Source organism: Acomys minous (genome assembly GCF_964271855.1).
Source record: "Acomys minous genome assembly, chromosome: 3".
NCBI lineage: Eukaryota > Metazoa > Chordata > Mammalia > Rodentia > Muridae > Acomys > Acomys minous.
This window is the reverse complement of record NC_140485.1, coordinates 77,018,004-77,044,995: the sequence shown is the minus strand read 5'-3', so window position 1 is coordinate 77,044,995 and position 26,992 is coordinate 77,018,004. Positions and strand designations below refer to the sequence as shown.

General features: G+C 53.7%; 1 protein-coding gene across 1 annotated transcript in view; it reads left to right on the top strand.

Annotated features, from left to right (window-relative positions):
* The window catches only part of VSTM2L (V-set and transmembrane domain containing 2 like), a 31,128-nt gene extending 4,424 nt beyond the window's left edge, over positions 1–26,704 (top strand). Inside the window, exons 2-4 of the mRNA XM_084774888.1 lie at positions 16,849–17,018; positions 18,698–18,748; positions 25,850–26,704. Coding sequence (XP_084631014.1) covers positions 16,849–17,018; positions 18,698–18,748; positions 25,850–26,116 — 488 coding nt within the window. The 3' untranslated portion in view covers positions 26,117–26,704. The remainder of the gene's footprint in view (positions 1–16,848; positions 17,019–18,697; positions 18,749–25,849) is intronic.
* Positions 26,705–26,992: the final 288 nt, after the last annotated feature.

The following is a 26,992-nucleotide window of genomic DNA, read 5'->3' as shown; positions in this document are numbered from 1 at the left end:
TGTTCTGGCCTCCCAGGGTTCCTTACCTAACTGTTGGTATCTCGCCATCAATAAGCCGGCTGGTTTGGTAGCTGGACTGCTGAAGAAAATTGAGTCCCTGTCTCCTGAAGGTTACCGTGTTAAAAATGTGTGTGTTCTCCTTTGTCTCCTGCACTGGTGATTATGCATCAATTACTCTCATAAACACTCCGCCCGGGCTGAGGGCTCGCAGCCTCCTATGGGAAAAGGCCCTCAGAAATGGTTTACCTCAAGGCCTTTACACCAGTTGCTCTTGACACCTTGCCTGTCAGCAGCAGACTCCTGGGGCCTTTTTTTTTTTCCTCCAAAAAAACGGGAGCTACAGGTGGCCTCTTGGACTCTGCTCCTTGCTGCATACCAAAGATAGCAAGGGCGATGGGCAGTTTCCTTGTGGCCTGCAGGGCTACATAGCAAGACAGCCTAAATTTTTTAAAAAGCAACCAAAGTATCTTTAAGAAAGAAAGAAAAGAGAAAGAAAGAAAGAAAGAAAGAAAGAAAGAAAGAAAGGGGAGAGAGAAAGAGCAGTAACCTGGTTCATGCCCACTTCCACAGCTTCTGTCTGAGACTTTAGGGTTGATGTGGTGGTGGGAAAAGCATCTTAAGCCATCTCAGGGAGATGCAGAAAATGATGGATGGATGGATGGATGGATGGATGGATGGATGGATGGATTGGATGGATGGATGGATGGGTAGATGGGTGTGTGGATGGATGGCAAGGTAGAGGCTTGAGATCCAAATTCTCACACTTGCTCCATCCACATTAGCATATTTTTTTAAACACTGAAATAATTTAAATATCACAAGGAATCCATAGTTTACACTAAAAAAACAATCTCATGAAACTGGAGTTTCCTCAAGAGTCCTGGCCACAGCAAGCATGGGGTGGGGTGGGTAAGGCTGACTTCACGTTGTAGTGTGTAGTCTGGGCCCAGCCACTGGGTTTCTTATGGAGTGTGTTTGCCAAGTGGGTGAGGGGGTGCAAGTGGGCTTCCTCCCTGATCCAATGGTATAGCCAAAGAAGGGGCAGAGTGTTAAACACAGAGAAGCCACCACCGGGTAACCATCTGTGATATAGGATCAGATCCTCCTGATGGTTCCCTGTGGCACCCGGGTATCCCGGGGTGGGGGAAGGACGGTGGGAGGCTGAGCCTATCCCCCCCTCACAGCTAAGTACCTCCCCTCTTCCTGGATGCCACCAGTGGGATCTCTGGGGGCTGCGCTCAGCTCTACTTCACACCCCTACCCCGCCAACTGATGTCTCCATCCCTCCCAAGGCCTCCCCAGGGCCTCGGCGAGCCTGGGTCCTCCCTGAGAGATGGACTTAGGCAGAGCCCAGACAAACCTCTTACATTTTAATAGTTATGCATTTATTTTAATGTGGGCTGGAAAATATAGCCGGCACATCAAAACTGTGATTTCACAGATATGATTGCTTAGGATGAGAGTCAGAGGGTATTAAAAAAAAATGGTGGGTTTGTTTATAGGAAACCATTAAGAGCATCATAGTACAGGTGGTACCCGGGCCCCAGGGTGGGAATGGGCAGCTTTGGGGGCATGCCAGGTCTATACCGTGATGGGGGATGCTGCCAAGTGTGAGAAGCTGTTCATTCATTTGCTCGACAGATATCAATTGAGCACCTGCCTCATGTCAGGCCATTCAGCTCCTGGAAACTATTAGCGAAGTGGAAAGATAAGGTTCTTGCCATGGGCAGTTCTCGGGTCTGTGAGGGAGGCAGACAACCGTACCCATAAGGAATATTTAAGTATACTTTGTGAGGCTATTTAGGGAGCAGGGAGCCAGGGAAGGGCACTGACCTGTAGGCAACATCGGTGCCTAGAATGAACCCCCAGCACAAGCAGGTGTGCAAGCAGGACCCAGCCACTTTCTAAAAAACGGGGATGTCATGGAGGGGGATCCTGTTTTATTTCCCGAACGTCCCACCTCTGAGTCAGTGGAGGGTGGGGGAGCCAGAACTCAGCAGGTGTTTGTAAAGATCTGACATGCTGTAAGGTGGCCACACGGGCTGACTAGGAATAGGTGGAAGAGCACACAGAGAGCTCCCAGTGGGGAGAGTGCTTGCTTACACCTCAGGAACACAGGAGAGGTGAGCCTTCCCAGACCACTGTGTTGGGGTGGGGACATTGGCTTGATGCCTCTCTTCCAGATCAGAGTGAAAACGCTAGAGTGGGAGAAGGGCGGGTAGACTCTAGTGGCTTTGCCCAGCTTCCCTTTGCCTCTGCCTGGCTAGGTGACTTGCCTGCCTCTCTCCTGGCCTCAGTTTCCCGATCTGAACAAAGCTGAGTTTACCTCTAAAGGCTAGACTTCTAAAAAAAAAAAAAAAGATCCCTCTGGAGCCCAGGCTTTGCTTGTAGTAGCAGATGTGAGTAGAATTAGGGGTGGGGGCTGTGGTCCCTCACAGCCTGAGTCTTGGGGTTCTGAGCCCAAGACTCATGCAGTGTTTTCTCTGTAGACTTCCCTGCTCTCCTCTCAGCCTGTGGTCATCGTCATCACCACAAAGTCAAGGGCAACCTGGTTTCTCACATCAGGACGATGAGAGGAGCTCGGATGTGATTTACCTGGAGACACAGAGCCGTGGCAGGGCACAGCCAGGCTTAGCCTGGGCGAGGAGCACAGAGCCAAGCTCCTGTGTTTTCTGTTGCTTGCTTGGCTGCCAGCAGTGTGTGCAGGCAGCCCCTGGTTCTGAACCCGACAGTGCCCTGGCTCCCTGCCCTGGCTTGTGAGACTGTCACTGGGGATGGAATGCCAGGGAACTGAGGGTGCTGTGTTCTGCCTGAAAGAACCCACAAGGCACTCTGGGAGGCCTTTGTCAGGGAGAATGCTGGGGCCACCGTGAACATGTGTGCTGCTGTGTGTCTCCATCTGGGGATCCCAGCATAGGGAGTAATGGTTTAGCTTACAGGCGTGCCTGGAGTGTGTATTTGGGTGGCTGTCGCCGGGGTGTGGGCAGGCTAGGAGGGAGCCTAGCTATTCTTCAGCCTGCATGCCCAAGAGGCCAGCCTGGGACCCTCCGTTCTGTGGCCCTTGCTTCAGGGTCAGCCTCTTCTACTTTCCGTGGTACCCTTGGGATGTCAGCTTAGGTGCTGAAAGGGGCCTTGGGGAACTACCAGCTTGGGGTCAGCAGTGCCACCTGCCAGGTGCTGTGCCTGCCATCTGCCTGTTCTTTCTCCCAAGACCCATTTTCCCCTGGTGTTCTCAGTCACTTTTCCTCCCATTTTTCCCCCTCCTTTCTGCCTCTGTCTCCTTATCCCATTCTCTGTGTCTGCTATATCTATCTTCTCTCCGCATGCCCCTCGCCCTCTCGGAACACATGCACGCGTGCGTGCACGCATGCACACACATACACACACACACACACACACACACACACACTCCCCTCATCAAATGACATCTCATAACCACAAACATATATTACCTATTTCAGAAATGCCCACACAGAGTAGGTATTCAATAAACGTCAGCCAAATGAGTGAATGAGGAGTAATGGACGAATGAATAAGTAAGGAAATGTTGAAGCTCGGAAGGCCACGGCTTACCCAGACCAGTGGCTCCTACTTTCCTCAGTGATCAGGAGCCTCTGAGTCTAATGAGAACTACCCACTGCCGCCTTGGAAACACAACCTGGTTTGCTTAGGCTTCCAAAGAACTTGTGGGAGACCCTGAATTCCAACCCTGGCTCTCAGGAGAAATAGCCTCATCACTCTAGTAAGGAAACTGAGAGTTGTACAACCTGCTGTAAAGGCCAGCAATGGCCAGGGTCTAGAGAGCATGCTTGGACCTGGGTGCTGGTCCCTGGAGTGAGCTGTATTTTTTCCCTTTGTGTCATTGGGGAATCTAACCCTGGGTCTCACAAGTAAATGTATGTATGTACGCATGCATGTGTGTATGCATGTATGTATATATGCATGCATATATGTGTGGAGTTGTATGCCAGTGTGCACATGTAGAGAAGGCCCAAGAACAACCTTAGGTGTCTCTCCTCAGGCACAGCTCGTCTTAGTTTTTTTGAGACAGGGGTCTCTCATCGGCCTGAGACTTACTGATTAGGCCTCACTGGCTAGCCAGCAAGCCCCAGGGGTCTACCTCTCTGCCTCCCCAGCACTGCAATTACAAGCACCCCGCCCCCCCCAACTTTATGACATTGGGAATCAAACTCAAGTCATTGTGCTTGCAAAGCATGCACTGAGCGGTGTCTCCACACACCCTGGTGCAGTCTGTGGAACAGGAGCTCAGGCTGGTGTGGGAGACTGGAGGAAATGCCACCTGCCACTGAGTGTGGCTTTGTGTGGTCCCGGCATTGGCATCAGGGGAGGACAGCAATATCGTCTGGGAAGGAGGTGGGAACCGGTGTGTGTGCACACATGCATTTGTGCATGGAGTGTGTGCCCTTCCCCAGTTCATGCCTGTGCCAGGCTTCACTCCCATTGCAGACATGTCCCTATGCCCTTCCCTGCCTGGCTTGCTTCCCTCCTTCACTCCTGGCTGTCCTCCAGGTCTCCTGTGCTCCAAGCCACAGGCTGACATCATTCTGCATGCTTAGCTTGTAGAGGAAGAAACTGAGGCTCCGACAGGCATGGTCGGCCTGGGCCCCACCCAGCGTGGCCTCCTTAGCGTATTCTTGGCCTTTAGAAGTCTCAAGTGGGGCTCAATGCTCAGACCTTCAGGCTCGCTTCCTGGTTGAGGTGGGAAGGCAGAAAGCATGCAGTCGGGTGTCTGTTTTGCTTTGTGAGACTTTAAAAAAATCATTTCCGGCCTTGGAGACAGCAGCAATTACTGCCGGCTCGCTGGGGAGCTGTTTGCCGCCTGTCATCGGCCCCGGGAAAGGGTCCCTAATGGAGGCCCTGAGGCCAGAGCTCTCGGTAGTGGAATCAGCACTCAAAACAAAGCCACACTAATGGTCTCTGGGCATGCAAGCCCAGAGAGGGAGGGGCAGGCAAGGGTCCCCCGTCACTAGCCTAGTCCTGCATGCCCCTCCCCCTCCCTCTCTTCTCTGCTTTCTGGTGTTATTTGCCTCTGGCCAGGGCAAGGGACCCATAAGTGCAAAGGCCCTGGGGTGGGGCAGAACCCCTTCTGCTCAAAATTCTTGATCCTGGAATTGTCCTTAGGTTTGGAGAAGCCAGGCTAGGCCAGTCCTCTCTGAAAGAAGAGAAGACCAGAGCCTTGGAGAGGGAGGAACCATTAGGGAACCTGCTCTGTGTCGGCGTGTGAACGGTTACAAAAAAGTCATCCCCCGTGTTTTCAGGACTCCCTGGAGCTGGTGTGAGCCTCGAACACCCATTGTACAGATGAAGAAACAAGGAGTGGGCTGTGGTGAGAGAGTGTAGTGGGAGCTCCACCTCTGTCTTCTTCAGACCCCTCGTCGGATGCCACCTTAGGGTTCCCAAATGCGGATGGGCAGGGTGAGCAGGGGTTGTGACTTGGCAGACTCAAGGCTCTGGGTGGGGACCAGGGGTGGCCCCAAACCAGTCCTTGCTCTGCCCCTGCCAGCTGAGCTGCCCAAGAGCTTTGTTTGGGAGCCCCCTGGTTGTATACTTCGGCAGCTCACTCTTTTGCCACCTCCTCTCTGCCCATCCCCACCCCCACCCCCCACTCCCTCCATCTCCCCCCCCACCCCAGTTTCCTGCCCCAGACTCTCTGGGGATCGTTCTTGTCTCCCCACAGCTCTTTTTTCTTCTCTTGGCTGCATCTACGGTGCCCCTTCCTATGACCTAGAGAAAGTGCCATCCTTGCTCCTTGCTCTTGCCCCTCTCTGCCTGTTTGGCAGCAGGTAGGCATATGCCTGGGCTTTGACGTCACACCACGGGGCTCAGATCTCGGCCCTCATCCACACCAGTGAGCCCCGCTAGCCATCAGGACAAGGAGCCCCTGCTGGCTCTGCAGGACAGCCAGATAAAGAAGAAAACAGAATGTCTGTAGTCCAAAAGGACTCTGGCCTTCTTGGCTCCCTTCTGCTGGCCCTGGCATTCCTCCCTGAGCCTCCCACACCTGCCTGCCTCTCCCTCCCTCTGGCCTGTGTGGGAGGAGGAGGTAGGAATTCCACCGGGGGAAGCCTGATCAACTCCCACAATCCTGCAAGTGCCAGAATATTTTTGCTCTCCTTAAATCTCCCTAGATTTGTAATTCTGCTGCCATCTCCCTTAATGTGTGCTGGTGGCCTTGGGAGGAGCCTTGCCTCCAGCTGCTGGGTGACAGCACTGCCTGCTCAGTGGGTGCATCCATAGTGTCTGAGTGGCCTGGCAGGAAACATAAACAGGCTCCTTCCTTCTCTGTGCCTCAGTTTCCCCATAAGTAAGGAGAGGAGACTGAGAAGGGCCACTTTTCCAGTTGTAGTGGGAATCGGGTGACAATTCCTATTGCATTAAAGGCACACTTGTAAGTTGGGCAGTGGTGGCACACACCGTTAGTCCCAGCACTTGGGAAGCAGAGGCAGACGGATCTCTGAGAGTTCAAGTCCAGCCTGATCTACAAAGAAAGTTCCATGCCAACCTGGGCTACAAAGTGAGACCCTGTTTCAAGCAAGCAAGCAAACAAACAAGAAACACTTGTAGTTGGGGACATAGCCCGCTTGATAGAGTGTTGGCCTAGCATATACAAAGCCCCAGATTTTATTCCCCGGGACCACATAATTGAGCATGGTGGCCCACATCTGCAGTCTCAGGCCTTGGGAGGCAGAGGGAGGAGGATCAAAAGTTAAAGGTTGTCATCTCTGGCTGCACAGCAAGTTGGAGGTCTGCCTGGGACAGATGAAACTCTCTCTTGGGGGCTGGAGAGGTTGGTTAAGGGCACTGTCTGCTCTCCCAGAGGTCCTGAGTTCAATTCCCAGCAACCACATGATGGCTCACAACCATCTATAATGAGATCTGTGCAGGCATACATGCAGGCAGAAACTGTATATGTAATAAATAAAATAAATCTTTTTTAAAAACCTCTTTTGGAAAAGAAGAAGGAAGGAAAGAAGGAAGGAAGGAAGGAAGGAAGGAAGGACTGGCTTGTGTAATAAGGGCCAGTGAGATTGCTTCGTGGGTAAAGCCGCCAGGCCTGGTCACCTGAGCTCAGCTGGAAGGAAAGAACCAACTCCCAAAGGCTGTCTTCCCACCACACGTGTGCTTTGGCCCAAGCCCTACCCTGACGCTTCATACAAAGTAAAATAGATAAAAATGTAAAAAAGCAAGCAAACAACAAACAAAAAAAACCCACAATATGAAGGAATACTGCCACTCCCCTCTAAGCCACTGTCCTCAGTGAAAGAAGCCAAGAAGACCACGGCTTACATCTTACCACGCAGGCGTGTCCAGCAGAGATCCATCCAAAGTGGCCGTACAGAGGGGCAGCTGCCGGGGCAGGGAGACAGCTTCCTGGCTAAGGTTTCCTTTGGTGTGGTGAGACCGTGCGGGGACTAGCGGGGACTAGCGGGGACTAGCGGGGACCAGCGGGGACCAGCGGGGACCAGCGGGGACCAGCGGGGACCAGCGGGGACTAGCGGGGACTAGCGGGGACCAGCGGGGACTAGCTAATGTACAACACTGCTCCCAACAACTCTTCATCCTTCACTTTGGGGTTGGTGAATTTTAAGTAAAGTTCACTTCGGTTGAAAATAACTAGGGCTGCTGGGCATAGTGGCACATGCCTTTGATCCCAGCCGGCACTGGGGAAGGAGAAGGAAATAGCCCTCCTGCGTGGAAGCAGACCACCTCATCAGACAGTGGCCGTGTTATATCTTACAGCAAGCTTTTAAGGTAGACGCTGTCATTGCTCTCATTTGGGGAATACAGAAAACTGAGACGCAGCATCACCAGGCACCTGGCATACAGTTAAATAGGCAATGTATTTGTATTGGCTGTGGCAACCTTCACACACACGCACACACACCAGGGTGGGCAGAGACCCCACTCGGGTCAACATGCTCATGTCTAACCCTCATCAATGAGTAATTCTACCAATAAGTGTTAGGGACCTGCTGTGCCGCACACATCACACAACGTCTTTGCTTTCATTAGTCTGTCCCCTCATCAAAATAAGCCCCTCAGCCAATGAAGTGGGGAACCAGAGCTCAGAGATAGCAATACATCAGGCTGTAGCCCAGACCCCGACCTGCGAGTCGTGGCCCCTCCGCCCTGGCCCCTCCCCTTCCTTCCTGGTCCTTTTCCCACAGAGGCCAGCGCAACCCATACTTGTGAGGACAGGAGCTGAGGAACCTCAGGCTGCAGGGATGACCTTGGCCTTGGATCAGATGAGATGGGAGACAGCCACTGGGGTGGGTATTGCTCCTGTGCAGGAGAGAAGCCAGCTCCCACAGGGACAGATCCCGCCTTGAGATTCTCCGTTTCATTCAAAATTCATAAATTCTGTGTTCTGCTCCCTCCTGTGTCTGTTAAACTCAACACACGGCGTTCTTCTGTTCTGGAGGGAAGCCAGCGCCTTGAGCAGTTGCTTCGCAGCTTGGAGCAGAACAGACCAAAGGGTCTCCTACCTTGGTTTTTGTTTCATTTGTTCCAAGCACCGCAACTATCACAAAGTGGAGGGGAAACTGATGGCAGTGGCAGGCGAAGGCTCGGGTCTGTGGCACAGTGCCAGCCAGGCCTCGGACGTCTAAGTGTGAATTGTGGTACCAGTAAACTGGAACAGCCTGGGAAGCTGGGGGTGCCCAGGGGTACCCAACTCTTCAGAGGGATCTATATCCCAAGCCCCTTTGCTTGGGGAAAGAATGTCTCTGGATTTAACAACAAACGTCCTCTTGGCTCACCTTCCCTTTACCCGCCTCCGTTTCTGGAGCAAACTGGAGGCAGAGGCAGGAGCCCGCAACCTCGCTGGCTGCTTCGCGCATACTGTTGGTTTTTTACAGTTTCCCTCTACTGATGGCAAGCAGTGCTGATTTTCCATTTATGGCTGTAATAAAAGTCTCCTTTTAAGCTGAATTTATTCAAGTAAAATGGGAAAGATGCTTTGAAAAATAAATATTAAGTAAATAATAGCGCCGGTGGTACAGGCGCCCTGTGGAGGAGTGGAGACCGCCCGTGAAAGCTGGATGTAGGAACCTGCCTGTGACAGGCCTTTTGCTGCTCTGAGTCTCCCATCACTGCGCAGCCTTGTCAGTTTGGCAATCCAAGCTTGTCCCCTCTGCTACGAGCCTTCTCTGGCTCTCCACGCTGATGGATGCCTGCATTTCCTCAGGATCTCCACACTCTATGCCTTTTCCACATACAGTCTAACAAGCCTGGAGACGGGAGGGGAGGCTATGCTTCATGGCAGAAGAAACAGGGCATGCCCCAAACAACACCCATACCCAGCGGTCTCTGGTGTATGTGTCTGAAGTCTCCCGTGGGCTCCTTGAAGGCCAGGACCTTTCTGAGACAGAGCCTTTCTTTGAGGAGGGGGTTGGAGGGGATCAGAGTTGGTCTGACTACAAGCTCAGGCAGCCATCTTCCCACTGGAGCACACCGCACGTTCCGTCAGCCTTAGGACAGGATTCCTCCTGTTTGTCTCTCACGAGGAACACACAGCTAAGTCAGTCCTGCTTGAGACAGCCCTCTCGCTTGCTCTTTCCCTCTTTAGGTGTGGGCATTCCGTCAGGCCAAGAGTGGCCCAGGAAGAAGTCTCTCCTGAGTGGAGCCCAGAGGTATTGTCCTGTCTCCAGGGAGGAGGGGCTCTGGCTGGGGCTGCCTCGGTTGCCCTCTTTGCCTGTCTTCCGGTTTCCTTTTCTAAGCAGTGTTAAATGAGAGGGTTAGACAGGAAAACTAATCAAACCAGGAAAGCACCTATCCCCACCCAGCAGGCTTCCTAGAATGACCCCCACGTGTCACACTGAAAAAAAGAGCAGGCTTAGATAAAATGCCAGCTCTGGTGGGGGAATTTCCCAGCTAGCTCTGGAGCTGTGAACTGACTTTGTGCCTTCCTGCTCCCTCCCTGAGGACCAGGAGTCCCTGATGAAATAAACTGATGAGAGTCCACCTACGCGGGCCTGAAGGAAGTAGGGTTTCTTGTACAAGAACTGGGGTGTAAAATGGGCTTCCTGCCTTCTGTATCCCTGGGCCCTCTGAGCCTTGCTTTCTTGGGCAGCTTGAAAAGACTCAGCCTGGACTCTTCCCGGATTGTCACTAGAACTGTGACCAGTATATCCACAAGCATGGTGGGGTCCACTGAGCACCTGCTGTGTGCCTGGCCCCATCCTGAGGCCTGGGACCCAAGCTTCAGAGACAAGCCCAAAGACAACAGGCTAGTGACGAGGTCAGGAAAGCTGTGATCGAGGGGACCTCATTGGAGAGGTGGCGGGGAGTGAGCACCCCAGGAGCAAGAAGTGTTGTGTGGAGGGGTAGTCCAGATACACGCTGTGAAATGTCCACTTAGGGGCAGCTGCTAAGACTCAGGGAAGCCACTGGGGGCTTTGAAAAATGAAGGCAGCCGGGTGTGGTGGCGCACGCCTTTAATCCCAGCACTCGGGAAGCAGAGGCAGGTGGATCTCCATGAATTCGAGGCCAGCCTGGTCTATAAAGCAAGTCTAGGACAGCCAAGGCTACACAGAGAAACCCTGTCTTGAAAAACAAAAAAAAAAAACAAAACAAAAACAAAAAAGAAAGAAAGAAAAGAAAAAAGGAAAAGGAAAATGAAGTCAAACATTCAGAGCACACATTTGTCACCTTGACTATTGTTAGGTGTGTAGTGGCACAGTCAAAGTGTGTTCAGTCGGCTGAGCTGTTGTCAGGACTTATGTAGAAATTTTCTCAGTGCAGGCAGAGGCTCCACCATGACAACAGTACCTTTTCTACCGAGCACAGCCTGGCAAGAGGAGCTAAAGGCTGTGTGTGCATGTGTATATGCGCGCACTGCGTGGGTGTGGGTGTGTGTATGTGCATGTGCTCGTGAGTGTGTGAGCATATGTGATGTGTGAGCGTATGTGCTGTGTGTGTGTGTGAACGTGTGGTGTATGTGTGTGTGTGTGTGTGTGTGTGTGTGTGTGTATGTGTGTGTGTGTGTGAGCGATCTGAGCTCAGAGCAGCAGGGATGCAAGCTGGGTTGCACATTCATGGGTGGATGATTCCCCAAGATTGGCAAGAGCCCAGTAGCTTCTGGAAGGTGGACCTTTGGGGCAAAGAGGCCACAGCTGGTGGTGTTATTGAGTGAACACCTACTACACACATGCTGCCTGCGCTGTCTTCTCAGCAGCCCCTGCACTCTGTGCAGACCAAGAAACAGGCTCGGAGAAGGAAAGGGGCTGGCCCAGGTTGCACAGTGAGGGCCAAGCTGACAGGATCGGAGGCAAAGCCAGAGCTATGTGGAGGGGTTAGGCCCAGGCTGGAAGGGCCTGACGCTGAAGGACAGGACCGCCTCAGCTCACTCCTGTCTGCCCGAAGCCAAAGGCTGTCTCAGCCAGGCCTCAGCACCAGTCCCTGCAGCCGATGCCCGATAGGGCCTGGGGTTAATGAGTGTATCGCTGCCCCAATTAACAACAGAAAGGCAGCCGATGTCACGCTCAATCAAGCCCCTGTTCCTTCTCCAGCAGAATCCTAATTTGTGGACACTGGTTTTAATTGTCTTTCCTGAGTTTCCCTGAGAGTCAGCCAGGCGGGCACAGGTCCTGGGGCTGGGGAACACAAATATCTTCCCTCCAAAATCTATAACTGCACCAGTTCTGGAGACCGATTGTGGCCTCAGGAGACACCTGACCTGGAAGAAACCTGGAGGTGGTTAAAGAGGAGAGCCCCTGGGAGGCTGAGGCCTGGCGGGGCGGAGAGGAGCGGCTGGGGGCTTGGAAAGGGATGCTCAGAGATGGTCCAGACCCGGCTCCCATTTTGAAGTCCTCTAAAATTGGGTTCAGTTTAACCAGTGACTCACTCTGTGACCTTGGGCAAATTCCTTAACCTCCCTGAGCCTCAGCCTCATCTGAAAAAATGGGGACAATTAGCATGGCAGCTGCCCTGTAGGGGACAGCCACCTTGGGTCGGTGGGCTGGCCAGATGTAGGTGATGAGCGCAGTTCTGTGTGGATGTGGTCAGCTTCCTCACGTTCCTCAGCTCCCTTCTGTAGTCAGGTGGAGCAGATGAGAGTGTTGGGGTTGAGTTCTGGGCAGCTCTGGGCTCATGGTGGATGACAGTATGTAGCCTGCAGTCATGGTTCTGCAGAGCCCAGGCAGACCCACCCTCCCTTCCCTGTCCCCCCTCCCTTCTGCCCCCCCATCTGCATTTGCTCCCACAGCTAGCTTGCTCTCCTAAGGTTCCACCCCTGGCCATCAGACTGCACCCAGCTCACCTCCTCCTGGAAGCTCTTCCAGATTGCTTCCTTCCTAAGGCCGGAGCACAGCCTTGGGACACACACGCCACATTCTACTCCTTGGGATGTCCCAGGGTCTCAGCCCATCTTGCAGAAAGATAAACTGGTGCTCAAGATGGGGAGGCATTCTGAGGTGAGAGTGGAACAGGCAGCAGAGACAGGCTACCACTGGCCCAGTGAGCTCAGAATTCCCCAAACACACTGGACACCCCCCCCCACACACACACACGGCTCTGTGTGGCTGACTGTGTGTGGACAGGGAAACATGGATGCCCTGTCACATGCACAGAGCCTGCTTCCCTATCTGTCACACTGACCCTTCACTGTGAGGCTGAAACTGAGGGGACCTAAGGAAGCCCCACCACCACACCCCACCTTGGTGTTTCTGATGAGTCTGAGGGGGACCAGAGAGACACTGAACCAGAGCCCCTGTGGGGAGGGGAGCTGGCCATGGTAGCCACAGCAATGAGCTTGTAGGTTTTTGTTTGTTTGTTTGCTTGTTTGCTTTGTTTTTGGTTTTTCCGAGATGGGGTTTCTCTGTGTAGCCTTGGCTGTCCTGGACTCACCTTGTAGACCAGGCTGGCCTCGAACTCACAAAGATCCGCCTGCCTCTGCCTCCCCAGTGCTGGGATTAAAGGCGTGCGCCACCACGCCCTGCATAATGGGCTTGTAGTTTCGCTTTCACCTCCCACCTAAAGCCCCTCTCCACTCTGCTCAGGATGGTCTGTGCACTGGGGTTGAGACCAGAGGACACCGCCTTAGGGAAGTTTCCCCGATCGCCTCCGACTGAGCAAGCTGCCTCTGTGGCCTTTCTAGGCCTGTGCACCAATGACATAGCAATCCACCTGCCTTCCAGAGCTGCAGACTGGGCAGCTGGGAGCACTCCCATTGCTCTCTCTTTTTGAGAGAAAGTCTCAAGGCTGGCCTTGAACTCGCCTTGTAGCCACGAATGACCTTGAATTCCAATCTTCCTGTCTCCACTTCCTGAGTGCTGGGGTTACAGCCGTATGTCACTCTGGCCAGACTATGCTGTGTGAGGGACCCAATCCTGGGCCTCGTGCATGCGAGGCCAGCGCTGAAGTGACTCGGCTTCACCCCCAGCCCAGGGCAGCTCCTCTGTAGAAAGGGCTCTACAAGCAAAAGGCAGTGGATGCTGGAGTGCACTGGCACGATCTTTAATCCCAGCATTCGGAGAGCAGAGGCAGGGGGATCTCTGTGAGTTCCAGGACAGCCAGGACTCCACAGTAGTGAGACCCTCTGTTAAGCAAAACAGCCCCCTACCCCCAGAGTAACTAAATTCCATAAGAAGGGAGGGGGCAGCGAGTGGGGGTCCTGGGAATCAGCTGGATTGGGCTCAAAATCTGACTCTACTGTAGTATGGGGGAAGGATTTGTGGGAGCCTGGTGCCCCTCTAAGTCACAAGGACAGGCAAGGGAGCTTACTGCCTGCTAAGACAGAGGCACAGCGAGCACCAAACACTGAGGCTGTCTTAAATTGAAATATGCTTAGATTTCCACTACTTAGCATGTGCGCGCACACACACACACACACACACACACGCATGCACGCACGTACGCACGCACGCACACACGCACTCGTGCACAATGTAAAACATCTCATTAGTAACTTTATTAAATGTTGAAATAATCTCTTTGGTGTTGGTTTAAGTAAAATATATTATTAAAATTAATTTTAGCTTTAAAAAAAACTTTCTTCATGGGGAAACCAGAAAATGGGGGGTTCCTTGTGACTCGCAGGGTCATTTCATTCTTTCACTCCTGCTTCTATTGAGAAGAGCTGTCCTAGACCATCACTGGAGTTCCAGTGGAGAAGTGACCTGAGGTGGGCCCCGTCCTACGCTCTAGTCCACCCCAGGCCACAGGGCAGGGCTGTCTCAAAGACTCAAAGACTGGGACCTGGTCTTACCGACCCCAGCTCCTGGACCACCCAGACCACACTCTGCACTCTCTGAGCCTATGGAAGGGAACTGAAGACCCCAGCCAAGGTTGCTGCTGCTCCGGGGAGGGGGTGGGCAAGAGGCGGTAGCTGAGAGAGGCATGGCCCTCCCTTCCTTGGATGGCTGTCACTTCACTTGTTTCCCTTCCTTCCACTGGGAGCTGCATAGATGACCCCCTTCCTCTTGTCTGCCACACATGGCTTCTGGAATCACACTTCTGGGAGGAGGAGGAGGAGGAGGAGGAGCAGGAGGAGGAGCAGCAGGAGGAGGAGCAGGAGGAGGAGCAGCAGGAGGAGGAGCAGGAGGAGGAGGAGCAGGAGGAGGAGGAGCAGGAGGAGGAGAGGCTCCAAAGCTACCTGTGAGGCCTGATGTACTTTCCCTTGCCTACCTCTCCGATCTGAAGTGGAGCCTGCTCTGTGTGAGGGCAGGGGTACCACTCTGGCCTCTGAGTCTTAGCAATAGCATGTGGGGTAGGTCACAGGTGAGTGCCTCTACAGCCTCACATGCCTGGTCACCCAGATCTAACAAAAGGCCTGGATGGGGGTGGGGGGCACTGGGCATTGGGGGCTGAGGATGGGGGTAGAGGGATTGGGCACCCTTGGAGTCTGCTCTTGGCAAGTAAAACTTGGAAAAACATTGACCAAAAAGGCTTGGCCCAGCGTCATCAGTTGTGGGCCCTGGAGACCATTTTCTGGCCATTCAGACTCATGACTGACTTCCCACTGCAAACCAGGCCCTTTTCCCATTGCTGAAGATTGATGATGGGTAGGTGGACAGACAGACAGACAGACAGACAGACATTCAGATAGATAGATAACTCAGGAATGGCTGTTTCCTCCTGGAAGGACAGATAACACTCAGGACAGTAACCCTCCCTGTACAAAAATGGCTCCATTTAAGTGAATTAAAATAAAATTAAAATCCAGGTCCCCGATCCACACAGCAAAGTGTCATTAGTGGTCTCTATGTTAGCTTACATATGGGCCGTCTTCCCCTTCAGCTCCTATCCTAGGTGAGAAGAGCAGGCATGGGTGTGCTTTGTTAAAATACCTCCAGCTGCTGTGTGAAACCAGACTGTCTTCAGGGAAGAGAGAGAGGGAGGGACGGAGGGAGGGAGGTCCAAGTGGCTCAGCCCTGAGGCAAGGAACTGGGGTCTGGAGAGCCTCTGGGCCAGCACCATGGAGTTTCCTGAAGACCCAGTATATGTCGTGAGGGTTGAGGTAGAGAGCCAAGGGTGACTTGAGACTATGGCCTAGGTGCTTGGCACAGGCCCTGAGCTGTGAGGAGGGCAAGAGCTACTGGCACGACCAGTACAGGAGCCTGATTTCCTCCTGCCCCCTAAAGACAAGGACAGCCCAGCTCTTGGGGTAGCACCCCCGCACCCCCCACCCCCATGTTTCAAGCCATGTGCTTTACATCAAACAGGCCTTGTTTATGTACCCAGGCCTAGCTAACCCTTCCAGTCCACAGAGAAACAGGAAGGCTTTTTCTTTCTTTCTCTAGAAGCTTTATAAGCCTTGGCCTTCCAGGCTTTCTCTCAGCCCAGAGATGTTGCTGGAAGCAAACCTCCACATGGGTACCTTGTGCAGAGCAGAGACAGAGAAGCTTCCAGATGGGTGCAGTTGTCAAAGCTGATCACATAAAATTCCACTGTCCTGTGGAGGGCGGGGGGCAGTGAGGTTCCCTCTTTCCGGGGGCAGAAGACCCTCTGGGGCTAGTGTCTGTCCCTCTGAGCTGGGCCTGGGGACTGCATAGTCCAGAGGTGGGGGGCTGACAGACATCACATTCCTGAGGTGACCTGCAGTTGCTAGGCATCTACCACCTTTCTTCTGTGTGAGGTAATCTCTCCTGAGAGGAGGAAGGCATGCTAATTGCATCTCAGACAGTTTGTTTGGGGGGGGGGGAAGAGCCAGAGCATATGGAGGGGAGGGGTGTCGGGCCTGTGAAGTGGGGGTGGGTGCAGCATAGTAACCTGGGTTGGTAGGGGGTGGGGTGCTGCTGGCGCCTCCAATTGCTTATTCTGAGACTTGGTGGGAGCTGGGCCCTGCAGGAATGCCAGGCAGAGTGGCCGCCTTTCTTCTCTGCTCCCTGCTCAGCACATCTGGAGCAGCCAAGCTGGTGACCAGGGAACAAAGAATTGTAGGGCCCCACAAAGGGTGACTTGAAACTGAGCTTTGATGAGCCACAGGAGGAGCGAGGCAGGAGGTGAGGAGTAAACAGAGCCGAGGGAAGCTGAGAGAAAGGCAGGACCCCAGGCAGAGGAACAGGGCCCTCCCCCACCCCCACCGCAGCAGGACCTGGGTGTCTGGGTGTACCCCAGAGGAATTGGGAGCCTTTATGGCTGGGTTTGAGTTTAGAAGGTGGTGGGGGTTACCACACCCTAGGGTAAGGCTCACAGGGTTGGGCACTGGGTAGGGATGAATGGAAGAATCTAGAAGAATTAACATTGGCCTCCTGGCTCATTTTCAATTCAGCCCCTCTTTCATCACTCTTCTGTCCATGTCCCCCCAGGACAGTGTCTTCCCACTTACAGCTGCCCTGGGGTCAGGCTTCTGTTTCTGAGCCTTCATCTGCTTGTTCCCCCACACAGCACTGTTCACAGAGACACCCCATGACATGACAGCACGGACAGGCGAGGATGTGGAGATGGCCTGCTCCTTCCGAGGAAGTGGCTCCCCATCCTATTCACTGGAGATCCAATGGTGGTACCTGCGCAGCCACCGGGACTGGACCGACAAGCAGACGTGGGCCTCCAACCAGGTAAGACCTTGGGACACGCGTCCCTGGGGGATGCTGCAGGGGGCCCTGAGGAACTCTGTGCCTGGCATCTCTGACCTCCACAACACCTTGCTGCATTCTAGGCCGTCCCCTAGTGTCAGAGAGCCGGAGGCCAGAGGCGTGGCGCCTCTTTCAGAGTATAGATAATGTGGGTCTCAGTACCCTTCTTATTGCTTCTCCACATCACACTGGCAGTAATTTGTAGAGGGCCTTAACCATGTGGTCACACGGTTCATCCCAAGCACCCATGATTACATGCAGACAGGCTCCCTGCACTGGGTCACAGCACACACACACACACTCAGCTCTCCTCATGCAGTCTCCTGAGTTCACACTGCCACAGTCCCGACCACCTGCCCAGCACCACCCCTGCCACTCTAAGAGTTTTCTCTTAAGACCTGCACTTGCTGTGTGTAAATCAGATGGGGGCAGCCATGGCCCAAAGATAGGAGGGCTTGGCAAATAAGCAGCCTGCTTCTACTAGTGACTGAGTTGCTAAGACCCATGTCCCCCAAAATTCCTGGCAGCTCAGGTGTCTGGTTCCCTAGCTCCCCTTCGGTGTTTCCTGGCCTTCCCTCCCAAGTAAGTCAAGTACACCCCCGTCAGGTCGGCTTTCAGGGACGCCTGAGACAATGGCAACCCACACATATATCAGTGTACAGCAGCACACTGATGTATACATACCCACGTGTACCATCTTCATGTATACACACATACACACACACACACACACACACACACACACACACACACACACACCCTGCCTACAAGTCCATGGCAAAGTCTGTCTTGATTATGGGGCTAACAAGTCCCCAATACGTCAGTCCATCACACACAGATGTAGAAGGTCCCTGCGTCCAGAGGAAGCCCTTAGGAAAGGATTTTTGGGTATTTTGGAGTGTTCTGGGGGGTATTTCGGGGTGCAGGCATCCAGGACACGGCCAGGGATCCAATTGGATCTGCTACAAGCATACAGGTTCAAGTATGTGAACTGAACGTCCCAGCATAGTCCCAGATGGAGAGTGGGCACGGACTCGTAGGGACACACCACCCACATTTTTCTTTTTCAATTGACTGTACACATGGAGACACCTCCTTTATAGCCAAACACGCTCATGGGTCCAGACACCTGGCTCTTTCATCTCCCTTTGGCTGCCCTCCCGTGCATTGCCAGTAAACACAGAGCTGAGGGACCCCAATTCCAGACCTCATGACCTCTAACTAGAATCTTATTTTTTTCTTAAGATTTTATTTATTATTTTAAGTGCATGTGTGTGCCTGAGTGTATGTATGTGCACCACGTGGTTGCAAGTACCTGTGGAAGCCAGAAGAAGGTGCTGGATCCCTCAGAGCTGGGCACTGGGCACTGGGCACTAAGCTCAGGTCCTCTGAAAGAGCAGCACAGTGTTCTTATGTGCTCAGCCATCACTCCAGCCTTTAGTTTTATTCTCGTTTTGAATTTTGACTAGAATGTGTATGTGTCTCTGTGATCGGGGTTCAAGGTGACATTTCCACAGCTGTACACACTGTGATGGATGAAGTCCAGCCCCCTTGACCATGACCCTCCCTGTCCTCTGGCTCCATGGTGTTTCTTCCCCCACTCCCACCCCTAGCTAACACCTGTCTCTGCTCTCTGTTCCTCCCTCTCCCTCTCCCAACAGCTAAAAGCTTCTCAGCAGGAGGACTCGGGGAAGGACGCCACCAAAATAAGTGTGAGTTTTGATAATGACTCTTCACAAATGATCTAATGGAAGATGCAGCTGTAACAAAAAAAAATTTTTGTTGTTGTTGTTGTTTGTTTTGGTCCATTTCAGCAAGGAACTTGAGCAAGAAGATGGAGGAAATAGGAGGGGCCCTGAGAGGGGCCCCAGCTTGGTGGGTTGTTGTTTTGTTTTGTTTTGTTTTGTTTTTTGTTTGTTTTTTGTTTTGTATGTTTTTTTTTCTGGGTCTTTTTGCCAGATATTTTTTCGTTCATTGAATAGCAGGCAGGAAAAATGACAGGAGAGAGAAGATGAATTCTCCCCTGGCGGGCCAAGGCCAGGTGTGCCTCCGTGGTGTTCCATGCCTGACTCAGCTCCATTTGTCATTAGGAAGTGACAAGGTCTCCAGAGGCTGAGTGGGCTCTTTTTTGGCCCATCATGACTGATGCTGGAGCATCTCAGTGTCCCTGGGTGTGACTTCCAGAAGCAGGGACCCCAGGACTAACCTGCCTTAGGCATCCGATCTTTTTTGCATTTGTCCATTTTATCGGCTGGGCAGCTGAGGCTGGAGGGTACCGGAAGTGTGGCTAGTATTGCTGAGCCTCTTGCCCGCTGCCAGAGCCCATGGAAACCAGGGACGCCAGGGAGCTGTCGTGCGCCAGTGATTGTGGAGTCTGAGTACCGAAAGCCCAACTTGGAAGAGAGGAATTGTCAAGAAAGACGATAAGATGGGAAAACAGCATAGAGTAGAGGGGACTGTTCCGGGCATGCATGTGGCTGCGAGACTGGACCGGACTGCTAGTTCACCAGCAACACACCCAGGGTGCAGGTACCCAAGTGTTCTGGGGCAACCTTTCTACTTCCCCTTTGGCTGGGTCTCCCACAGCTTCTTAGGGACTATAGGGGAGCTCATGGCTCTGAGGCCAGTTAGGTACAGCACACCGGCACACCAGAAGCTGTGCTGCTGCCCTGGGGTTGCAGCATGGTGGCCATAGGGCCAAGTAAGGGCACTGTGGCCAGGAGGCCAGAAAGGAGGCTCCTGTAGCCACTTAGGGGAGGGGCTAGCAAGTGAGAGACCGAATGGTCAAGGCATCCCCTGGTACCTTCTGATGGGGCACGGGAACTGCAGCCACCCCTGCCCTCCTGCCCTCAGCCAAGGGCTTGCCCCTGTTTCATACTCTGAGCCAGAGGTCTCCATATAGACCAAAGCCCCTTCGAGGACACACCCTCCGTCTTGATCATGTCCCATGTCATGAGCTTCTCTGGGCTCTGGCAAAGAAAGAATTATCTAATTGATTGAGAGGATTATAATTCCAGGCTGCTAGCCTCATGAGAGGGGAATGCAATGCTAATTAGTTAAATAACATAAATGTTCTCCATGGGAGTGAGAAGTCACCCCCCAGCCATCCCCATAATCCTCATACGAGCTGGGGCTTCAGGGTCTGGTACCCAGGCCCAGCATGTCACACAGCCACACAAGCCAGCCTTCTTAAACACACAGGCCGAGCAGACCACACCCAAAGGCACACCCACAGCCTAGGTGTTTGTTTGTTTGTCTTTAAAATATATGAGGTTTATTAAATGAGCATGGGGAGAAAAGGAAAGGGGGAGGGGTACCCCAGAGAGAAGGGAGAGAGAGAGAGAGAGAGAGAGAGAGAGAGAGAGACAGACAGACAGACAGACAGACAGACAGACAGACAGACAGACTAGGTTCTTACTGTCTTAGGAAATGGTACAAACTCTTCTTCTTAGCCTTCAAGGCTCTGTGACCATTCTGCCATGCCTAGGGCCATCTGTTCCCTCCCAACCCCAGGCCTTTGCATGGACCAGGCCCTCTGCCTAGAAACCTGTCTCTCCCTTCCTTGCTCAGCTGAGGGAGGTACCCTGGGCCCAGTCCTAAGTGCACCCTTTCCCTTCCCTGCTGGGTGTGTTTCACCTGCCATTATCTACCCCTGTATTGCTTTCATGTCAGTCTCCACCAGAGACAGTCGGCCTAGGATGGGCCTGGTTCACTGTCGCATTTCGAGGCCCAATACTGAGCCTGGCACATATTAGGTGCCCAGTTACTAGTCACTGATTACTATCTCTGTCCCACACACTCAGACCAATGCATATGCAAACATGTCTGTACACATGGGCGTTACCATGCTGTGAGTGGAGGACCACAGGGCCCAGAGGACCCAGATCTCATATTCTTACACCATCTAAAAGCTAAATTTGCTAGACTGGATCCCAAGCTTTAGCTGTTGGGCCATCTTTGGGCCTTTGATGGACCACTAGGTAAACTACAGGCCAGCAATGCCGGGGCCTGTGGAGTCATAGCTTCAGCAGTTAGTGAGGGACACTTCTGAACCTACGGGGCTACAGAGGTCCAGACTCAGGGTCAGCTGTACTGACTGAGGACACCATGGGCTGGCAAGTAGCACACCAGTTGCTGAGCTCTGGGTCTGGCTTTGCCTCTTAGCTCTTTTTCTGTAATAAGATGGTGTAAGAAAACACTAGAAACTGGAATTAGCTTGGGCTGAGGGGCCCAGCCTCCAGGACTCACCTGTGGCCTGCAGATCCCTGCAAAGCTTAAGGTACCTGTGTTGTCAGCCATGTCCAAGGTCTGAGAGGGTTGCTGTGATCTAGGGAAAGCTCCGTGCCTTAGAGCTGATCACTCACTAGTGTCTGGCAGGTAGAGATGGTGCTGGCATCTTGACTTAAGATGTTCCCTATGGGGCAGGAAGCATGACTCAGTGGGTAAAGGTCCTGCTTGCCCCCAAGCCTAAGGACCAGATGTTGATCCCTGGGGCCCATACAATAGAACCAACCCCCACAAGTTATCCTCTGACCTTCACATCCATGTCAAAACAGGCACATACCTATACATTCACACACTCACAACAATTAGCTAAAAAAGAAAAAAAAATGGTCCTTCTTCTCTGAGCCTGTCAGGTGATGGCTGCATTCACAGTAGGCAAGGAATGCTTCCAAGAAAACCAGTCACTTATGCCCAATCCCCAGGCCCAAGTGGAAAAGGGCATATCCACTACTCTCAGGGGATAAAAACACACATGACAGCTGACACCACCACGGGAGGAGGATGGTTGGTCTCTGAGAGCCTGTGACCTGAGGTGACAGGGGCCTGGGGGCTCCCTGGAGAGTAGGGCTGAGGCTTTCAGGGCTGTCTGTGCTGTGTCAGCTGTGGCTAGGGTTGCAGCCAGTCAAGGAAGAGAAAATGAAATGGGGTGGGTGGGCTTTGGGAAGATACTGGAGGAGGCTCTGTTGAGGACCCAGCAGGCAGGGTCAGAGGTGGCCCCGACTCCTGCAGACGGTGCCGTCTGGATAGAAGGGTGATATCTCACATGTTTGGGGGCAGGAGCAATGGAAATCTGGGCTGGATCGGCTTCGTGGAGCAAGGTGACCACAGTAGGGCCAACTGGAGGTACTCAGATCCCAACCTGGGCTTTGAACCTGCCCAAGGGCTGGTAAAATGGCAGAGCGAGAAGAGCCTGGCCCAGGCTAGATCAACCAACACCTCCCTCCCTCCCCAGGAGCCACACAGAGGCAAGGGTCACACCATGGACACCGATGACCTGTCTTTTCCTCCTGGCCCAGCTAAGAGGACAGCGCCTGGGGTGTGTGGTTGTGGCCAGCAGGAGGCTGGCGGTTGGTTAGGGCTGGCCTGGCCAGGCTCTTTCGGCGTGATTAGGTGCTTAATCGCTGAGGCCTGTCGATGCTGGCCTGTGATTATGATTTACAGCCAGCCTGCCCTGCCGGTATGTCATTTGGCCTCTCTAGTCGCACGATTCCTGTATGAGGAGGTCCTTGCAGGCTCTTGCATCACCCCAATCGACTGAGGCAAAATAGCCCTTACTAGGGAGCCTCCGCTGCTAAGGCTTAGGGCAGGACCCCCTGGGGTACGGAGTGCTGGGGGCTGGTGAGTGGGGTGGGAGGGGCTTCTGCCCGTAGGCCACGCCCCGGGTGTGGCCAAGCACCCCTGATCTTGGGGGCCTGGCTTTCTCCCTCGGGGATCCTGGGGACGTTCGGAGACATTGTGTTGCGAAGGTGAAGCGCTTAGTTGTTTGCTGTTTGGGTCCTTGCCTGTGCTGAGGGCAAAGTCGGGACTGCAACCTTGCCTCTTTCTGGCTTCTGCCTTGCATGGCGAGGGCGCCCGTAATTATCCTGCACTGTAACATCTGTCCCACCACCCCTTGACGGAAACGTCACTCTTTTGAAGGACACCACTGTCTGTTGGCCTCTGGGAGGTTGCTGAGGGGGCAGACTGCCAGGGCCAGAGGTCTCAGCGCCAGTGTCGCCTGCGCCTCGAAGGCGGGGCGTAGGCCTCCCTCCCCAGGAGCCGCTGCTCCCAGCGCTGCGCATTATTACTCCATTAGCGCCTTGTAGGGTTGACAAATGAAGGATAATTAATATCCGTGAGGGAAACAGATGTTGAGGTAATTCGCTCCCGCTGCGCATTTGCAATGGCTTCTCCTAACTCACCAGAGAGCATGGCAGGACCGCGGGGGTCTTTCTGTGCCCTTGGTCAGGGTGATAGACTCAGCGGGCACAGTGGACTCCAGCTGAGCCCCGCACTAGGGAGGAAGCACCTGACCATTGACTCTGGTGCCTGTTTTTCTTTGGGACGTTCTGTCTGTATCCCACCCCCGTGTTTCGTGTACCATAAGCCCGTGTTTTCCTGCTTCCTGGGGGATGGGCTCTTCACCAGGGGGTGCTTACTGGGCCTGTGATGCCTCTGTGGGTCTGTCACGATGTCAGTTCCCAGCCCTGCTGCATACTGACTTGGGCTCCTGACCAGGCCAAGACTCCTTTTGGACTCTCGGTTTCCCCACCAGTAAAATGGTTACCTTGTTTATACGCACACTAAGACAAGAGGATGGCAGTAGGGCTCCACTCCAGTTGGAAAACGGGGTGAGTCCGGCACTGTGTCTTTGTGAGTTTTCTACCTTCTTGTGTGTTCCCAGCTGTGTGTCCCAGTGCAGGCTGGGAAATATGTCTACAGGCCATACCCACCATCTCAGGGGCCCTAGGGGCCCTCACTTTGGGGGAGACCAGCTGGGAGCCCACTAGGGTCCTAAAGCAGAACTTTGGGGTTAGCAGGCACAAGGCAGCTGATGCCATTTAGAAGTGGGACATTATATTCAGGGAGGGGACTGAGTGGCTGAGCAGCCTGTTAGCGTGATATCCAAAGGGTGAGATTCGCTGGATGATGGCTGGGGACTGAGCTCTACCGGAATAGGGCTAAGAAGGGTCCTTACACCCCCAACCTCCTTCCTCTTTAACATATTGTTTTTTTAACTCATAGACATGTAGAAAATTTTTCAAAAATAGATCAGAGCCCCCATACCCATCACCCAGTCTCACAAATGATGCATTTTACCCCAACTGCCTTTTCCCTTGTCATGGAAGACAAAGTTGCCAGCAGTTATGTTCACAGCACGTTTATTCACAAGAGTGCCGATCTGGAGACTACCAGAATACCAGCCAACAGGAAGCTGTAGACATGCCACGGTGCGGCCATCCGATGGGATACCACACAGCAAGGAACAGAGCCAGCTGATACTGCACTGTGTGAAAGAAAGTCAGAGTTGGCACACACTCACCACCCCCATAGAGAGTTCTGGAATGTGGCTAAAACATGATGACAGAAGTGAAAAGGTAGCCCTGGTTGGGAGTAAATACTGGCACAGGAGGGACCCAGAGTTTTAGAAAGTCTGTGTGGCTGACCCACGGGCATGAATAGGCTGTCTCCCGAGCCGGGTACCTGACCCAGGACAGTAGGGCACCAATTGTAAAATGAAACTTAAAAACTGGGTCAGGAGTCAGATGAGGTATTACAATCTAGTGTTCAGAAGGCTAAGGCAGAAGGAGCCTGACTTGGAGACCAGCCTGGACAACATAGTGAGATCCTATCTTAAAAAGAAAAAAAAAATCAAATCAATAAAAAAGCCAAAACATTACAAGCTAACACTCATTTCATCTCCAGAAGCATCCAACTGTAGTGTTCGGGTTGTCAGCCTGAGTCTCCCTCCCCCCCTTAGTTTTTTTTTTTTAACTTAATTTTTAATTTATATGCATTGGTGTGAGGGTGTCAGATCTTGGAGTTACAGACAGTTGTGAGCTGCCATGTGGATGCTGGGAATTGAACCCGGGTCCTTTGGAAGAGCAGGCAGTGCTCTTAACCACTGAGCCAGCTCTCCAGCCTCCTTCCCCCCTTAGGTTTAATTATTTTTATTCTATGTGTTTGCCTGAATATATGTCTGTGCACCACATGTATGCCTGGTGCCCATGAAAGCTAGAGCTGCTTTGTGGGTGCTGGGAATCGAACCCCGGTCCTCTGCAAGAGTAACCAGTGCACTCAAGCACTGAACCTTTTTTCCATCTTCTTGCCTCGATCTTTGTTTGTTTGTTTGTTTTTTGTTTTTGTTTTTCGAGATAGGGTTTCTCAGTGTGTAGGCTTGCCTGTCCTGGACTTGCTTTGTAAACCAGGCTGTCCTCGAATTCACAGATCCACCTGCCTCTGCCTCGAGAGTGCTGGGACTGAAGGTGTGCACCACCCACCGCCCGGCTCTGGCCTCCATCTTAAAGAACTAGAGCCTTGGCCTGGTGAGATGGCTCAGCAGGGCGCTGGCCATGAAGCCAAACACATGTTTGATCCTTAGGATCCAGATGGTGAAGTGAGAGGTCACCCCTGCAGATTTTCCTCGGCCCAAACGTTCACTGTGGAACCCCCCCTACACACACACAGACCTCACCCCTGCCCCTCAAGTCTCCTAAGGTCCACCCAAGCTCTGCTGCGAGGCTTTCGTCCTATTCCGGTTCATTCAAAAGCACCGGGACAGCCTGGGAACTTTGCCAGGATTATGCTCTGCTTCCGTGTGGAAACTCTTACAGGACAGGTTCTGGCTCACCCTTCTTCACTACCGGGGAGTTGTTTCACTACCCTGTAGGTAGGCATTAGCACTGCTTCCGTTTGTCCAAAAGCCTGCCCGTTCAACTGATGGGACGCTGACCTTGGGTCCCCTCCCTGGCTGTATCTAGGATGGGGTTAGCCTGGCAGCTTGGGCTCACGACCCCGGCCGGTCCTCACGGTGCCTCTGTCGCCCCCAGGTGGTCAAGGTGGTGGGCAGCAACATCTCCCACAAGCTTCGGCTGTCGCGGGTGAAGCCCACGGACGAAGGCACCTACGAGTGCCGCGTGATCGACTTCAGCGACGGCAAGGCCCGGCACCACAAGGTCAAAGCCTACCTGCGGGTGCAGCCCGGGGAGAACTCGGTGCTGCAGCTGCCTGACGCGCCCCCCGCAGCGCCCGCGCCGCCGCCCAAGCCCGGCCGGGAGCTGCGCAAGCGCTCTCTGCCCGAGGCCTGCAGCCTGTAGCCCTCCCGCCCCGCATGCAGTCCTCCCGGCCCTGCAGCGACGGCGGCAGAGGAGTCCCGCGTGTGCTTTGCTTGCTTATCCCCCTCCCGGCTCCGCCTCGTGCACCCCGTCCTCGCGACCAGCCCCCTGGTGAGGAGCCACGCCGGGGGCCCCACGCTCCTGTTCCACGTCTTTCTACCTGGAACCGGGTCGGGGTCGGGGGGGCCTCCAGGGAGGCGGAGCCCCACCAGCCCCACGCGGGAGGCTGCCCCGCCAGGCAGAGTTAGCACCAGCAGGCTCGCTCAGGGCCCCCGAGGCTCTCCCGGAGCCCCCCTCTGCCGGCACCCCCACTCCCAGCCCCTTCCCCCTCCACTGGACCCCCTCCACTGACACCCCACTCCCCATTCCCGATCAGGGGACACTCACCCTGGTGGTTTGTAAATATTTCTATTGGGCCCACCCCGCCCCGGAACTGGCTCAAACCTCTGGCCACCCTCTGTGATGGAGGGGAGGTGGGAGGCCCAGGGCTTTGCCTAGGGGTGAGCGGGCCCTGTGTATATGACCCAACCTGTGAGTACCAGCCAACTCCAATAAAGCGGTTTAATCCAACAGTGTTTTTGCTGGGGCTGGGAGGGGAGCCATTGGGGGGCGGGAGTGTCGGGTCACAACACTAAGCATCTGTGTCCTGGTGCTGAGAGGAGCCTGGCAGCTTTGCCCAGAGCTGGAGCTGCTGCCGGCTGCGGAGAGAGGTCCCCAAAGGGTAAGGGAAGCAGACTTTGTCGACCCCACTGCGAATACCAGCACCCGAGTTAGTCCTGGAATCTGAGGTAATCACACATACGTAAGAACCTGTGTCGGATGTTTGCATGTGGGTAAACATCTCTGTAGCTTCCATCC